Genomic DNA, 17,189 nt, shown 5'->3' with positions numbered 1-17,189 from the left:
ACAGTTTTGTTTGTTTGTGTTGATAACTGCAAAAATGAAAAAAAAATCATGTTTTGATTGTCAGATTCATTAGAACATTTCATACAATGCAACCATAGTTATCATTTGTTTTCCTCTGGTGGTAGTGATGTCCGGATCAATACTGAAACAGTAATACATCAGATGCCAAATGTTCATGCTCCAAAATTGATCCTCAAAACAAAATATCAACACTTTTGACACTTTAATGATTTGGGGTAATGTTCTATATATCATTTACAGAAACACAGTGAAAAGAAGAGAGCAGGAGAGGGAGAAGGACGTCTGGGCTTCTTGCTTAAGTAGCTGCACCCATGACCCGACCCCGGATAAACAAATGAAAATGGATGGACAGTCGAAAGGAACTAAACTATTGAGATACAGTACTGTCTAAATAATAAGCAGTTGGTGGGAGCTACATTTTCTTCCGCTTGGGTAAAAGCGAAACGTGTATGCGAAGCAGCATGCCATGCTACTCAGTAACTCAGTCACTCAGTCTTAGAGGTATAGACACGATGGCAGAATGTAAACAGAGTCATGAGTGGAGCTATTTCAGCTCATCTAACAGCCAAGACACGATTTGTGATGTTTGTCCAAAAGCGGTAAGGAATTATGGCAAAACAACAAACCTCGTGAAACACCTCGGGTTAAACCATAACACAGAATAAGAGGCATTTATGATGAGGCGGATGGAAGAGGAGAGAGATCACAGTGTCGTTCTTTCAGTGCTGCTGGCAGGCTCTATCCAGGTACAGATGGAGAACATGTGGATCTTTCTGGTTATATTTCAATAATAATTTTATAGTAATATATTTTAAAGGATCTATATTATATTTAAAAAAGATAAATATACATATAGTCACTGATGGTGTAGTGGTGCACTCGCCTGACTTTGGTGCGGGCAGTGACGGTGTGAATGTGAGTGCGACTGGTTGTCCGTGTCTATATGTGCCCTGCGACTGACTGGCGACCAGTTCAGGGTGTAGTCCGCCTTTCGCCCGAAGTCAGCTGGGATAGGCTCCAACGCCCTGCGACCCTAACCAGGATAAGCGTGTTGACAATGGATGGATAAATATACATCTATCTATCTATCTATCTATCTATCTATCTATCTATCTATCTATCTATCTATCTATCTATCTATCTATCTATCTATCTATCTATCTATCTATCTATCTATCTATCTATCTATCTAATGTAATAGTGTTTAAAAATACTGATGTTTAGTAATCCTCTGGCTTTTACAAATGAGCTCATTGTAGATGACCAGTGCAGGTATTGCATGTAGGCAGGAAGGTAAGATGGATTAATGAGAGCGGACGAGACAATTTGTATTGTTAAGTTGTTTACTAGAAAGAAGCTTAGATAGACAGGAACACTTGTTACGAGGGAAATGGCAGCTCAGCACCATGAAATTGTATTCTATTCTCTCTCCCTCTCTCTCTCTCTCTCTCTCTGTCTCTCTCTCACTCTCTCTGTCACTCTCTCACTCACTCTCTCTCTCTCTCTCATCAATTTTACTACATCACATTTTCATTTTGAGTGCAATTTGTCTTTTTTTTTTTTGTCACCAGGGTGCAATGTGGAATAATTAACAATTGGGACAGGTTACATTTTGAAGTTGTAATGATAAGAGGCTTGTTCTTATTATGTATAAACAAAGTATATACAGCGAAAGGATCAGACAAGAAAAGCATTTCCTTAAGCGTCACTACAGAGACCAAAATAATTGAAAAACAAATGAGATGACATCGTCAAAAGACTTAGGGGGAGGTGACGTGAGGGCTCGGAGGGCAGATCAAGGTCGTGCCATCTGACGATTTTCTTTTTTATAGTTCGATGCTTCTCTTTGGAAGAGGAGGAGAAGGGCTGGATGGAAGGTGGCAGCCTGGCAACATCTCTTCTTTCTCTCTCTCCATGTTCACTTTGTCTCTCTCCATTAGGGAACCGCACACACTCAGTTGATTCACTTCTTCTATTACTGTGCTGCCTTGCTCACATTGATCCTCCACCAGTTTGGGGCCAAAAATCGAGTCTGAGAGGGAGAAAAGTGGAATAATAATAATATGGTTAGAAGTGTGTGTTTACATTTGAGCCTTTAATTGGACACTAATTGACATGTATAGACAATTAGCATATTATAAGATGTTTCAATTGCGTGACTTTAGTTTTAATGATAAAGTATATGCACAAAAAATAATTCCAAGTCAATCACACTTGCTAGATATTAACCAAATTAATATATTTCACATGCTATTTTGCAAGCTGACGGAAAACAAGTGGAATGGAATAGAATGTAATATACAGTTATAATAATATTCAACAATCCATTCTCTGTATCGCTTATCGTCACTAGGGTCGCGGGCGTACTGGAGCCTATCCCAGCAGACTTCGGGTGTGAGGCAGGGTACACCTTAAACTGGTCCCCAGCCAATCTCAGGTCATAAATAAACAAACAACCATTTACACCAACTGACAATTTAGAGACTTCAGTTACCTACCATGCATCTTTTTGGAATGTGGGAGGAAACTAGAGTACCTGGAGAAAACTGACAGAGGCACAGGGAGAACATGCAACCTCAACACAGGAAGGTTGAAGCCTGGATTTGAATCCACGACCTCTGAACTGTGAGGTGAATGTGTGAACCAGTTGTCCACTATGTCGGTCTATTATTATTAGGGCTGTACCGATTCATTTGGTGCATCAATGTATCGATTTTATATTCCAACAATCCAACTGCATCGATCTGTGTTCAGGAAGTTGGCCTCCCGGACGAAATACATCGATTTAGAATTGTTTTAGAAGATAATCAATCGATTGTGTCAAGATTAGGAAATAACACACTGGCTTTACACACGGCAGATATTAAATGGATGCGTGTGTTTGACTCGCTTCGGTGCAAGTTGGAGCCTTTCAACTAAGCGAGCTTATTGAGCTAGCTGTTAAAATAGAGAGCATTTATTATCAACATGTCGCTAAGCAGAGATCAAGTGTGAGTGTAAGTGGTGTGAGTATCGTGTGTAAAGGTGTAGAGTAAAAATGCTGAGAGCGTTGCTGAATGCGTGATTAAGAAACATTTGCAGCTTTTGAAAGAACGACAGCAGGGTATGAGGAGGAACTTTGTCAAGACAAAAAAGGAGAACGAGCGACAATGTCAACTACTGGATGCTGTTTCCAAGCCTCAATGTTGTGTTACAAAGAGCAGGTTTACTCACTTTTTTAGTTTTTTCTATGGATTATTAACGGCGGCACGATGGACAACTGGTTAGAGCGTCAACCTCACAGTTCCCAGGACCAGGGTTCAATCCCCGGCCCCGCCTGTGTGGAGTTTGCATGTTCTCCCTGTGCCTGCGTGGGTTTTCTCCGGGCACACCGGTTTCCTCCCACATCCCAAAAACATGCCTACTCGGTTAATTGACAACTCTAAATTGCCCGTAGGTGTGAATGTGGGTGCAAATGGTTGTTTGTTTATGTGTGCCCTGCGATTGGCTGGCAACCAGTTCAGGGTGTACCCTGCCTCCTGCCCGATGATAGCTGGGATAGGCTCCAGCACGCCCGCGACCCTAGTGAGGAGAAGCGGCTCAGAAAATGGATGGATGGACAAAATAAACCAACATGATGAAATCTGGGTTAGTGCACCAATGCAGCCTTGGGATAATTCTTCGTCCAAACACGACTCGGTTCATGGTGGAGCTGTTTTCGACAAGTGGACAGTCTCTTTAAAGCAAAGTCAATTCGATTAAGTGGTTTAAATTAATGGCAAAGGCAGTTCTCGGGTGATAGCATAAGCATTAAACAGCTTTATGCATGGTGATTTCTAATTAGTGGAAGGATGGGAAGATGGGAATATCAGAACTGTAATCCTAAAGCAATAGTCTCAAAATAGCCAAATTGTAGTTCACCACACCGAGGAGACGTGACACCATAAGGGTACCAATTCCTGTAATCTTTAGTCTAAACTTAAATCCCTCCATACATTCCCACTTCGAGCACTTTCACTGAGGGTCCAATATGGTGGCGAGCAAAGAAAGTGAGCCAGAGGATAGGTAAATATAGGACAGAGTTAATAGGATTGACGGTGTCACGGAGCAATATCAGCATTCCATCTGTATAGGGATTACAGATATGAGCACAGAGAGGTGGACGGTAATACACCAAAGAGGCTTATGGGCCTCCATGACCACTCCGCATACATACAGTACATTACATATATCCTTGTGGTAGATATATTCAAGGGAACACCTAACTTGGTTTAAAACTGACATAATTTACTGGATTCTGGTGTTATTAGACCTCCGCAAAAGTGCCAAATGACCAGTTGAAATGGAAAAATGGTATCATTTAATATTACTAGAGTTTGAAAATGCATTATCACCATCAAACACATTTATTTATTCATTCATTTGTTCGAAAAACTCTAAACTGGAGCACAACATTGTATGTCTTCAACTTCTAAATGTGTCCCTGGCAAATAATAAAGGTCCCGTCAATCAACTTTCTTTATTAAATGTGTACATGTGTGGGGATATGCGTTTGACAACGTGCCACACGTTACTGAAGTGATTCCAACATGGTATAAAAAAAACAAAAAAACAAAACAAGATCTGATCCAAATGCTACTCAGCAGAAAATGAAAGGACACAGTGTTTAATAATTACTCCATTTAAAATAAAGATTCCTTACCTGGAAATCAAAATGTGTTGCCTTATCTGCTCTTTTCCTCCATAAAGGGTCTTCTAAATTAATGGGTGTCAGGTGCATCTGAAAAGAACCACAAAGAAACATAATCAAAGTGGCTCTTTAAACCATGCCTCAGTCACAATAAGCGCAAATGCACCATCATGGCTTCTCTCTACAAGTATAAACACAAGTTACGATGGGGTGATCCAGAAGTCCTCCAGATCTCCTCCTCTAGGGTTTCGTCTTGTTTTCTCTTCGCGGCATGTTTAGTTGGACCAAGCGAGTGAAGACGAACTGCCACTCGATGATGATGAGGGCGACGTTTGCGAAGAGAATGAACCAGGAGACAGGGTGCAAACCGCAGTAGAATTCGTGGGTCATGTTGAGCGAGATGGAAAAGCGGCGCTGTCTCAAAATGTTTCTGGTGGGAGGGTTCGGCTGGCCTGTCAAGGTGCTCCTCTAAGTAATCCTCCTCGATTAGGGTTTTGCTCACACATGTCATTCACACAGCTTCTTTTAGCCGTGTCAGCAGATTAAAAGATTGGTTGTGTATCACCCGAAGTGCCCAAATTGACTGAAACCGAAAATATGCTGGGACACGCACACACTGCTGACATTATATGGACTACTGGTAAGTCCACATAATTACATGTATGTCCAAATATGGTAAATTTCATAATTTATTTTTTCACAGATCAATAATATTGGTCTGTCCCCACATCATCTGTTATTTTCATGCATTACTAACCAAATGAATGAGTTGAAAATAGCTTGAGAACAAATCTAATAACTCTTGCACACTTGACGTCTCTGAGAAGTGTCTTAAAACCAAGATTTTTCTCACTCTGAGGGAGCAATACGGCATTATGTTGCCTCGAGATTGAAAGTCTGGATGTTTTCGAGACAATAACGACTTAAAATAGTTAGATTCGATACATTTGAGTAAGTCTGTTTTGTTAAAAATGGATAGCTGTAATTGCTTTGGTCCAGAGGAAGCATGTCAGTCATGAAGGTAAGTGCCTACTGATTCATTTCCACTTGTTACACAGGTCAGGGGGTCGGCATAGACTTTGATGTGGACGTTTCCTACCATTTTAGTCAATGACAGCGTAATACTTTTCCCACTAGCATTTTAAAATGTCGGTGTTGCGTTGTAGTTGGTGCGCAATGGTATATGATAGCATTACAAGGTTTGGTATCAACATGAACGTTGCGGCGCTTTGTAACTCCAGCAAGATGGTGTTATTTTTTTTTTTTATATACTGAAGAGTAGCGACAGCGACGATATGTAGATCAGTGTAACAACGTACCTGTTTCATTGACTCCTTCCTCACTCCCTCGCAGTTCTGCTCACTTAAAAAAAACTATTAAAAAAAAACCCTAAGAGGAATGTTCTCCATAAAATAAAATGCTAAAAGGCAACTCCACAGGAAAAAAAAGCTCTACAAGCTGACTATAGTCCTAGATGCAAACAACACTGTGTCAGGTGTGTCAGGTGGACCCATGCTGGATCCCTCAGGCGGGCGTGACCACCTGCTTGGGCTTGTCCTCCGGCTCCAACATCCACTTGAAGTAGACGTCACCTAGGAGGAAGGTCCAGTAGATGACGGTTAGAGAGGTGTTGACGGTCATAATAGCGATTATTAGAGGATGCAGCATGGTGGAAGACAGACACAAGTGAGCACACTTCAGAAATGTTTGTGTGTGTGCTGTTGAGGCCAAGCCTTGTCTGTGTCTGTTTCAACCCACCCCTCTCCACTCTCACTGACCATTAAGTTTCCTTCGCAACACGAGTGTAATCCTCTTCAGCCGCTTTGTTGCAGGAGATAAGTTGCATTAGAGGAGGGCCTGCTTTGGAAATGTTTATGCAGAAGATGTTGCATAATACGCTTGCATCCTTGTCCTCTATGCCAAAGAAATTACTTGTGGTGGACTGAACAAAGGTGGTTTTCTCAAGAACTCGATCTGCTCAGTTGAGTGTATAATCCAGAATCTAATCAAGAAAGGAAATATTTTACACAGGAATTGTTACTCTTATAGCAAACGCGACAGATGGCTCCCTAACGAATCGAACAAACTAATTTCACTTATGTCAAGGTACATTTTCATATGCAGCAAGAGGAACACATAACACCACATGCAATAGTGGGAATATGCAATAGTGATGATGACCAGTACCAGTCAAAAATCATTGAAATTACATGAAATTACAATCAAACATATTAGAATGAAGTGTATAGTCTGTTTAATTATTATTATTATTTAAATTCAGTACAGTACATGGTTTACTTTTCAAGTCCAGTACATTTTTAAATTAGAGTTTAGTTGTATTTAACTTTTCAGTACATTTGTATTTAATCTTTAACCCATCCATCCATTTTCTGTACTGCCTATCTTCAAGCGGGTCGCGGGAGTGCTGAAGCCTGTCCCAGCTCGTTTAAAAAAATATTGGAAGTATACTTTTATGCACAATATATCTTTAATTTGATCATTTTAAAGTAATTTGTTTTAATGTTCCTATATTGAAGGAAAGTTGTTGTGCATAATGTTACAGTGACTTACAGTCATATTCAAAATACTCGAGAAATATAAGCTGTCTAATTTTTATGAACACACTACTGGTGGTACTGGTATTTTGGGAGCCACTGGTCTCAGGTAAATGCAATTTTGACATGGGCAGCTATGTCCACTCGGTGGCAGTGTTGACAAAAGTACACTTATATGATGAGTGATGTGTATGATTCAAAGGCTTCAAGTTAGTTAAAGAGCAACAAAGACTAACTAACAGTTTGAAATGAAAAGGGGAGTATTTTGGTGTCATTACATGAGATCCAATGCTCCTACATTACGCATCATTATATTTAAGCCTCTACTACTGTCTGATCTACGGAGTTGGACTTTGAAACCTCCTGAGAAGGTGGAGACGTGCTGGTGTTGATTCAAAAGGCGACGTCGCCAGTGATCAACCTGCACAACCGGAGTTGACACCGGGGTCTGGCATGTGTCCACTCGTTACTGTGCGACGTTAGGGCAGCAGCTGGGGGATATTTGTGTCTGGACTCTCAAAGAGCAACAGCTGAGCGTGGACCATGAGGCTGCCTGAGGAAGTATGCGTGTTGGGCCTCTCCCTTCTGGCTCCTGCAGTTTTGTACACCATGAACAATGTCCCTGCACTCCAGGAGTAAGTGGAAATGGTTTTACTCTACATTTGGTTTGCAGGAAGGCAGTTTTGTTGCTGAGCTTGAAGCTATAGTGAGGGTGCATACATAAGTGGTCTGTTGCAGCCTCATTTAAACCTGAGGCCTCCCCTGCTGACCTAATCACTATCAGACGCTAAATTCTAATATTTGTTCCATTCAATTGTATTATTTATTCCCAATCGTCTATTCTTTTCATTTCGTAGCATTTCTCTTGGCTGCACTGCTTCTAGCATGTGGATGTTTTATTATTATTATTATTCTTATTTCATTTTATTTTTTTGGTCCAATCAGATTTCAGCCTCTTCTCTGGTGGGCACAATTTATTTAATTTAGATGTTTTATGTTTTTGCCATGTTGTTAGATAAATATTGAAGATGAACTTCTCCAGATGATGTACAGAGCATGCCCAGCCCCACACCACATTTAAACAATTTTATTCCAAATTGTGATTTTGTTATAGGCAACTATATTATTTGAAACTTAACAATACCACCTAATGACATTCAATACAGAAATGCCATTGTATTCCTATGTGGAGTTTGCATTTTCTTCCTGTGGATGTGGGTTTTCTCTAGGTACTTAGGCTTCCTTCCACATTCCAAAATCGAGTGTGTTCGGTTAATTGAAAACTCAAAATTGTCCTTAGGTGTGAATGTGAGTGTGAATGGTTGTTTGCTTATATGTGCCCTGTGATTGACTGGTGACCAGTCCAGGGCGTAGTCTTCCTTTTGCCTGAAGTCAGCTGGGGTAGACTCCAGCTCCCCGCTACCCTGAACAGGATAGATGTTAGTAAAAATGAATGAATGGGTGTTATAAGTAATATTAGTACTATTTAGACACCACTGCAAATTACAACAATAAACCTATGTATTGTTTTAGACCTTGTTGATGAATCCTTGTTCCAATCAAACCTGAGCATTTTTATCTTTCTAAAGGCAAAACGTTTGACACAGCTCTTGTATATAAAGATAAGAAGAAAATCCTATACTGTCACCGTAAACTGTCAAACAAATTGCACTTAGGGTATAGGGACGATGGCGTTGACATTCTGGAGGAAGAAGAATTGTACAGTATTAGTCTTGTTCTAGTCACTGATGATGTAGTGGTACACTCGCCTGACTTTGGTGCAGGCAGCGTGGGTTCAGTTCCCACTCAGTGACGGTGTGAATGTGAGTGCGACTGGTTGTCCGTGTCTATATGTGCCCTGTGACTGACTGGCGACCAGTTCAGGGTGTAGTCCGCCTTTCGCCCGAAGTCAGCTGGGATAGGCTCCGGTGTCCTGCGACCCTAACCAGGATAAGTGGTGTTGAAAATGGATGGATGGATAGTCTTGTTCTGCATGTGAGAGTTCAAAATGTCATTCCTGAGGGGGGAGAGAGCGAGAGAGAGAGAGAGAATGGGGACTTTTCAGGGTGTGTGGGATCAGAGCTGACGTTTCTGTCCTTTCTTTGCATTAGGCAAGTGCAATTTCCCTGAGGCAGGGGCCAGTGTATCCCCTGATGGTTCTCTCTGTTACCTATCCTCTGCAATGTAGCTGGAGAACCACTGTGCAGCAGTAGGTTAGGATTCTTTAAATTGCCGTCCTGTAGAAGTTAACCAGCAGGTCATGAGGGAGGCGAGCCTGCTTTTACTTTCTGAGGGAGTAAAGTTTCCAGCTTCCCCACATAAGAGGACTAATGCTATCTACTCTCTCAGCTTCTTCATTTTGCCAGAAAGAGTGGTATGCTCAGACTTTCAATGTTGTTCTGGGATGCCTTATGCCCAGGTTATTGTGGAGACACCAGTTGATCAGAAGCTGGAGCTCTTCCCTGTGAGCTGACTCATCATTGTCTGTAATCAGTCCTAAAATAGTGGTGCTGTCAGCAAACTTCAGGATGGTGTTGATGGTGTCAATTGGGATGAAAGAAAGAGAAGAGGAGGGGGCTGAGGGCGCACCCTTGTGGAGTTCCTTTGTCCAGGATGAGAGTGGAAGTCCTGCGGTAATCTAAACTGGAATAGTCTTGAGTTAAATTGATTATTTAAAAAATAAAAGCCAGGGATAATAATTGTGGTGTCCTTTTTTAAAGGATCAAGTTTGAATTTTAAAATAAAATTATCTTAATTCACCCTTTTTTCTCTGGGTCATTATTTTGAATAAACTTAAAGAAAAAAATCTATGATTACCAACTTATATGAAATTATAAATGTTTTACCCACGTCACACAGCCCTAGTGGAACATGTACGATCTTCTACCCTGACATGTATAGAATTTCATTGAAATGTTTGGACGTATCTAACATTGGTATCAACAATAGCTTCTTATAGGCACATGCTTGAAACCTAAGTGTATTGAATATAGTAAGAATGCTACAACAATATATGCTTATCTGCATCCAAAATATTTGGGAAGTGGCACTTTGAGATGCGAGTTTAATTTGTTCGGTGACCACGCTCATCACTATAAAATATTCCATTCCTCTGTCCCTTCCCTAATGAAATAAATGGAAATGCCATTAATCTGTTACAGGCAACCCCTCCCCCCCCAAAAAAAAAAATCTTTGTAATGCTTGTTTTTAATTTGACAAATAGTACTCTATAATATTGTACTTTCTAAAGAATACAGTAATGATATAATTCAATTGGATGTAAGAAATTAAAGTTTTTGCCACAATTGTTACTACAATTCAGTGGACATTGTGCTGCTCCTGGGGGAAGTATAATAAAGACATACTGTTATTCATGGAGATGGTCACTCCTCACTCAGTAAGTCACTGTAATATTAGTCGTTCTTCGCAGAGGATGAAGAATATATGCCTTTCTTGTTATATTATCTGGGTACATGTCTTGCTCCACAGTTTGTGTTCAAATATCTGTTGCTTAAAGAGTTATAACACCACGACACTGAAGCTATTTGGTAGCTCATCAATTGCATTTTGTATTGTTTGTTAGCATTTAGCTAGCGGACCTTTGTATAAGGTAAAGCTATGTGGTTGTTTTAAATACACAGCCTATCATTTTCTTTGTCTCAATGTCTTTGTTTTATGTTTAGTAACAGTAAACTTCAACTCGTAGTGGAAATAAACAGCTTGAATCCACTTTTTTTGAAGAATTGTTTACTATCTGCCAAACTGCTGCTTGCTGTCAACTGAGTTGGTCTGAGTTCACTGCCACCATACAGTGCTTGTATCTCAAATTTTTGCTTGCAAGTCAAGTCAAGTCAAGAGACAAAAACGTTCGTAGCTCGAAAAACATGCAAGTCGGGTCAGTGGAATCTCAAGCTACCACCGTACTTACAAACAAGTATTTAATCTTTCTGATTATTTATGTGTGTTTAAAAGTGGACTTCGATCATATCGGCTACAGGTTAACTTTCCTTAAACCTCAAATAAAGTTGGAAGAAAAGAAAAATGATGCATTAAATCACTTAAATCACTCAAAAAGTTTTTAAAATAAAACCAACAGCTGAGTGTATTTCATAGGTGTAGTATTTGTGTTTTCTTCTTATCCACCCTTTCTTCCTGCAGGCCTTTGCTCATCCTGGGAATTGGAGTAGCTGTCTTGGGATCCGTTCTTCTTCTACACCACCTCCTAACTGTGCGACATAAAAAGACGGTGGATCCTTTATTTTACGGTACAGAACGGCCATGAACTTTCGTGTTAAATCAAAGACAAGACTTGTTGCTGTTTTTATAATTTTGCCCCTTTGCTCTGTGTCCAGTGTTTGCTGAGTTTTCCTTCACTTGTCTGGTGGGCCTGACTAATGCACTGGAGCAGGATGGCTTCATATCTGGCTTCATGGGCTTCTACATCAAGATGGTAAATTAGATGAATATTTCCTCAAGGAATATTTCAGCACAATTAAAAGTATAACGTCACAATATGCTGCTGTTTCTTCAGGGTGAGCCTCATCTGAGTACTGCGTATGCCGTGATGATGTCATACTGGGAAGGCATTGTTCACTTTTTTCTCTTCTTAATCATCATCCACCGCATATTCAAAGGGTAAACTGCGGTGTAACTGCTAGCACAATTTGTTTTTCTTTTCTGTATTATATATTTCATGAAAAATGTTGCTCGTTTGGTCCTTGCAGGAAGTCCTACCGCAGCCTGGCACTGCTTTGGGTGGGATCCTCCATCGCGCATCAACTTGTTCACATCCCTGGAGTGGTTGTAGGTGAGATCTCAATAGCTTGAGAACATAAGCAATATGGACACATGTATTTCAAAACCTGGCCATTTGGAAGTTAAAAATCCACTCTTCTGAGAATCTTTCAACAAGATGTTGGAGTGTGTCTGTGGGAATTTTTGTCCATTCTTCCAGAAGAATATTTGTGAGGCAAAGAGGTTCTTGTTCATCCCAAAGGTGTTTGATGGGGTTGAGGTCAGGGCTCTCTGTTTCTTCCACCGCAGACCCATCCAACCATGCCTTTATGGACCTTGCTTTGTGTAGAAAAAACAAAAAAGGTTATTTTCCCATGGGTGGAGATGTCCAAAATGTGTATGTGATTAAGAAGGGATATGAAGCCATACTGTTGATTGATTTAAGAGGAGTGTCCCAAGCCTTTTGTCCATTTTGTTTCAGGAGAAGATACAATGAAATCCAATAATTAGCCTCATGCTGCAAATTGTAGGGGTTTAACTGATCAGCCAACTAGTCGATGAATCGACTTTGCTACTTCGCATCGGCGTTTAAGGCTTGACATCACATATTTTGGTAACTAATTTTCCAATCGGCCAATTTACAGAGGACTATCGCAACTTGCTCATCTGCTGCTGTTGCCGGACTAAAATGCTCTGTGAAGCAGCCATATGTCCAGCCTATAACGCAAAACAGTCTTCGTACTTCTGTGCAGGTCTGAGAGTATGAAAATAACAAGGTGGTGAGTGAGAATAGCGGTTAGTCACACTAGCTTTGGCTATTCCGATCGCCACTAGTCTTAAAAGATTCATACCAACCTCGGGACTGGCAGCAAAGAATGAGGACAGCGGCTCAAAGTTGAACTCAATTTCTGTTGGCAAAATGTTACGTTTAATAATTAGCAGACAACAACTGTGTGCTAAGAAGAATGATTCATCATACAAGTTGTTTGTTACACACTAACATCGCAACACTTGTCGCTTTATGTCACTGACGTCAATGTATACAGCCAGATAGTACAAGCGAGTGGAAATATTTGAACAAAAATGAGTCAAGCATCAAATACAAAGAAAGCACAAGTGAAATAGAAACAGCGAAACAGAGAAATGCTTATTTTTTTGACGCCACGTCCTGTCTTAGCACACACTACGACGTCAGTGTCGCTTTTGACTCAACTTTCATCACATTATAGTGAAATAATAAAATTCTTTAGTTACTCCAAACCTAGTAGGTTGTACCTTGAGGGACAGAAATGTACTCTTATTGTACCTCTATTTTTCCTACAATGAGTTCTTCTTTCCATCATGGTTTTTTTTGTTTTTTGTTTTGCAAGGTAAACATGGATCCAATATCCGTCCAGCTTTTTGGAGGAACATTCCCTTCTTTTTAGCACCTTTCTGGGCAGCTTTCATCCTTTTTAACAGGCCCAGACAGATGCCAATCATCACGGCAGACAAGGTAAATGAAACATCCACGCTGGATTCTCGTAACAAATGTACAGTATACACCCTTTAAAATGACTTCACCTGAAGTGATATTGTTAAAATTAGACCCTCAGCAGTTTCTCAATAATAATAAAAAATTTAATATGAGAACTGAAAGAGTAGAGTTCTACATACTTGCCCTATGTCTAGATAAGCACTGTAGTAGTCGTGATACTTTGAGAGACGGGCTGATTGACAAGAGGATGATGGATAAACAAGGCTTCTAAAGTCACAGCCTGATTGAGTTGTAGACAGCCAAATCCTGATGTCAGCAGATACAGTATTTCAGATTTAGGTGTCAAAGAAAAGACTAGTTCTTGTGTCTCCCTGAAACTGTTTCTGTGTTGACTAGATCACAGCCCAACAAAAGAAAGGTCTACTATCTCGTCCTCTTGACCTGCAGCTCGCAGTGTTGCTACTCGGAGCTGTGGCCTTCTCTGTTTTTCGAGGGTTTGTGAGTAGAGCACTTAAAAAAAAAAAAGTCTTTATTAGTTCCGCAAAACTCGTAGAAACTCAAAGTTCTCCTCTTAATATTCGCCAGGTGGTGCTGGATTGTCCTCTAGATCTGTGCTTCAAATACATTTATCAGTTTGAGCCATACCTCAAAGATCCTGTGGGCTTCCCCAGAGTCATGGTGAGTCAGAGGGACAGTGAATTCATACCTCCATCAAAGCGTTGTCTGTTTTTGTACAACATCTTGTATATAGTTTGTAATATACCCTAGTCTTTACAATGCTGAGAACACAAAGCAGAGGAATCACAAACATCAACTCTAGTCTTTATACAAACTTCCAGTTGAATTTCAGGACAAATGTCAGTGGTCATAAATTCTAAACTCCAGTGGGTTAAATGTGAGACGAAAGCTAAACTGAATGTTCGAGCAAATTAAAGAGCAACATTTTTAGCGTGGCTTTTAATTAAACGCTTGTTTATGAATTTGACGTACTTAGTATTTTAGACTGGTGATTCTCAACTGGTGGGTCATGACCCAAAAGTGGGGCATGGAGCCATTTTGGGTGGGGTGCGGACAAGTAGTAAAAATGTAGAGTATAATCATTCAGAAAGTTAAAACTGTTAGTTTCTTTGGTCTGCAGCCTTCATATCCTAAAAAGAGAAACTATTGATGTTGCACTTGACCAGTGCCAAGCTATACATTTTCCTACTTGTACATGCAGTTATGTTTATCCTCAATTTCTTAATAAGGTGCTATGTAGTTATGTTTAAAAATATGCTATTACCGGTAATGTGTGATTCATGCATTCAGTAGACACGGCCACAGCATTTTAGAGCATAGAGCTTTTTCTCCATCTTGAAGCCTCGTTTTATTTACTTGGCTTTTTTTTTTTTTTTTTTTTTAAACATTCAATGTTTTGGCAGGGTTGTTAACAACCATCTTCTGTGGCGTGTCAATTTTACAAGACATTTATTTTCCCTTTACAGGGACTACCAAATGGTAGCTGTTCCCTCATTTATTTATTTTTTCAGTTTACAAATGTTTTAAGCCTTGGCGGAGATATCCTCTTTTTTACCGCAAAGAATGTTTGATCAGAGATATTTTTTCCTATAGATGCTGGTTTATTTGTTCTACGCTGTGCCCCTGCTGACAGTCGTCATCTATGGTCTTATAAGACCAGGCTGCAGCTGGATGCTGGACTGGACTCTCTTCCTTGCTGGTGCCACCGCCCAGGTAAAGTATCTTTGTCATATTTTTCAATGTTGTATGAGTGCTTTTCCCTGTTTTATTTTTAGAACTAAAGCCTGCTCTCTCGCTGTGTGTCCAGGCCCAGTGGTGCCACATCGGAGCATCTCTACACTCCCGCACCCCCTTCACATACAGAGTCCCAACAGACAAATTGTGGACTGTTATCACCTTCAACGTGTTGCTTGCTGTTGTGCCTACTCTGCTGGCTCTCCACTGCCACAACAGTCCCGCTTATTTCATGAAACCTGTTCCCAAAGGACAGAGCAATAGCAACAAGAAGAAAAACTAGACCACACAGCAGCCAAGGGTTCTCCAGGTACACATTTTGTCAAGACTAATGCCTCATGGAAAACCCTCTTAGCACACTGCATGTTCAAGCCCCCGAACCTGGAGGAAAGTTGCAAGCATGTTTCCGTGAGTGGCCCTGTGCAACACTCCCTGTGTGGACTGTTGGACCCTGATAAGGTCTTTAATGGGGGTTGAGGACTTGATGAGCTAGCACAGCTTTCAGGTGACTCATGCAAACATCCACATGCGGTCTAGCCACATCTTAATCAGTCATTGACTAAATTAAACAAGAACACCACTTTATTTTTTGGTACCAAAACAAACATATTTACTGGATTTACAGATCAGAATAATTTTAAACGACGCGAAAGTGTACATGAAGGTAAATGTTCAAGGGACGACCAAGTCACAAATCCAAGAAATGACTCAGTATTGCAATTCTTAATATTGAACAATAAATGTGACTATTACTAAGGACTCTATCTGTGCTCGCATTGTTTTTAAATTGGAATTCATTCAACATTGACACACTGACATTGTGTTTGAGCGGAGTTGATCTTTCACCCGATGGTGATGTCACATTGCCTTACGTGCTGCACACCACTGGCTCACATAACTGATAAGAGGTGAACCCTGGATGGAAGTGCACTGTCACACTCGACAATCGATCATGTGACATCGTTGTCACTTTCCATTGGGAGTAGTTAAAAAAATGCTCCAAAAAAGTAGAGTTTGAGCTATTTCTCGCTATTCTCGTTGATATTAATTGATAATTAATTCCATGATCACGCTCAAAACAGTCATATCTCAAATCGTCTTTCCCCATTGAAATGAATCGAAATGCCATTAATCCATTACAGCTGCTCAAAAACACCCAAAATGTCTGTAATGTTTTTTAATTAGGGACTTGCACTCTATAATACTGTACTTTTAAAAAAAAATAAAACATACATAATAAAATAGAATGTAAAGAATAAAACAGTGTTTGCCACATTTGTTGCTAAAATTCAGTGGACATTGTGCTGCTCCTGGGGGCAGTATAACACAGACAAGGATATACATGGAGACGGTCAGTGATATTAGTATATGCTCGTGAGTATTATATTATTTGTCTACGTGTTGCTCCACTATTTGTTAGCCCATCAATGGCGTTTTGTACTGTTTGTTAGCATTAATCTAAACAGACTTGTTAGCCTTAGCTGTAGCTATGTGGTTGTTTTACAAACACGTGTAATTCTCTCTTTTAGTTTTGACAGTTACTTCCACTCATAGTGGCAATAAACAGCTTGAAGCCTCTTTTTTTTAAGCTTGTTGTGAAGTGAGTTGAATTGAGTTCACTGCCACCATGCAGCACTTGTATCTAAGATTTTTGCTTGCAACCCAAAGCAAAAATAAATCAACCAAGCAGTGGCTCATATTTCGAAAAGCTCATTAGTCGGTGCACTCGTATCTCACGGTACCGCTGTATGTCAATAAGGTGTGAACAGATTACCATGTATAGGTTCCAGGTACTGGGAAGATGCCATTACAGTACATTTCAGAGCAGATCTGGCTAAAGGTATGAATCCAGGATTTTTATTTAATTAGTTTCAGATTGCGGCACGGTGGCCGACTGGTTAGAGCGTCAGCCTCAGAGTTCTGAGGACTGGGGTTCAATCCCCGGCCCCGCCTGTGTGGAGTTTGCATGTTCTCCCCGTGC

At 40.3% G+C, this 17,189-nt stretch overlaps 1 protein-coding gene and 1 long non-coding RNA gene across 3 annotated transcripts; one reads left to right on the top strand and one right to left on the bottom strand.

Moving 5' to 3' along the window:
* Positions 1-1,346: 1,346 nt before the first annotated feature.
* LOC133412036 (uncharacterized) lies at positions 1,347-6,493 on the bottom strand. The gene is made up of 3 exons (XR_009769720.1): positions 6,010-6,493; positions 4,703-4,780; positions 1,347-2,053 (listed from the first exon to the last, which is right to left on the bottom strand). It is a non-coding gene; the product is annotated as an uncharacterized LOC133412036 (long non-coding RNA).
* Positions 5,186-16,741, top strand: tm6sf2a (transmembrane 6 superfamily member 2a). 2 transcript variants are annotated; one of them, XM_061695029.1, is made up of 10 exons: positions 5,186-5,330; positions 11,404-11,510; positions 11,598-11,695; positions 11,777-11,880; positions 11,970-12,052; positions 13,350-13,474; positions 13,853-13,954; positions 14,042-14,134; positions 15,068-15,187; positions 15,282-16,741. In XM_061695029.1, exons 1-10 carry the CDS (start codon positions 5,320-5,322, stop codon positions 15,489-15,491), a joined length of 1,053 nt encoding a protein of 350 aa, XP_061551013.1. In that variant the 5' UTR covers positions 5,186-5,319; the 3' UTR covers positions 15,492-16,741. The 2 variants fall into 2 exon arrangements, with proteins under 2 accessions (XP_061551013.1, XP_061551012.1); XM_061695028.1 differs by lacking the exon at positions 5,186-5,330 and adding an exon at positions 7,786-7,880.
* The last annotated feature ends 448 nt before the right edge of the window (positions 16,742-17,189 follow it).

The sequence above is a fragment of the Phycodurus eques genome, chromosome 13, assembly GCF_024500275.1.
Source record: "Phycodurus eques isolate BA_2022a chromosome 13, UOR_Pequ_1.1, whole genome shotgun sequence".
In the NCBI taxonomy this organism is placed as follows: domain Eukaryota; kingdom Metazoa; phylum Chordata; class Actinopteri; order Syngnathiformes; family Syngnathidae; genus Phycodurus; species Phycodurus eques.
The sequence above is the reverse complement of the archived record's forward strand: the minus strand, read 5'-3'. Positions and strand labels throughout refer to the sequence as shown.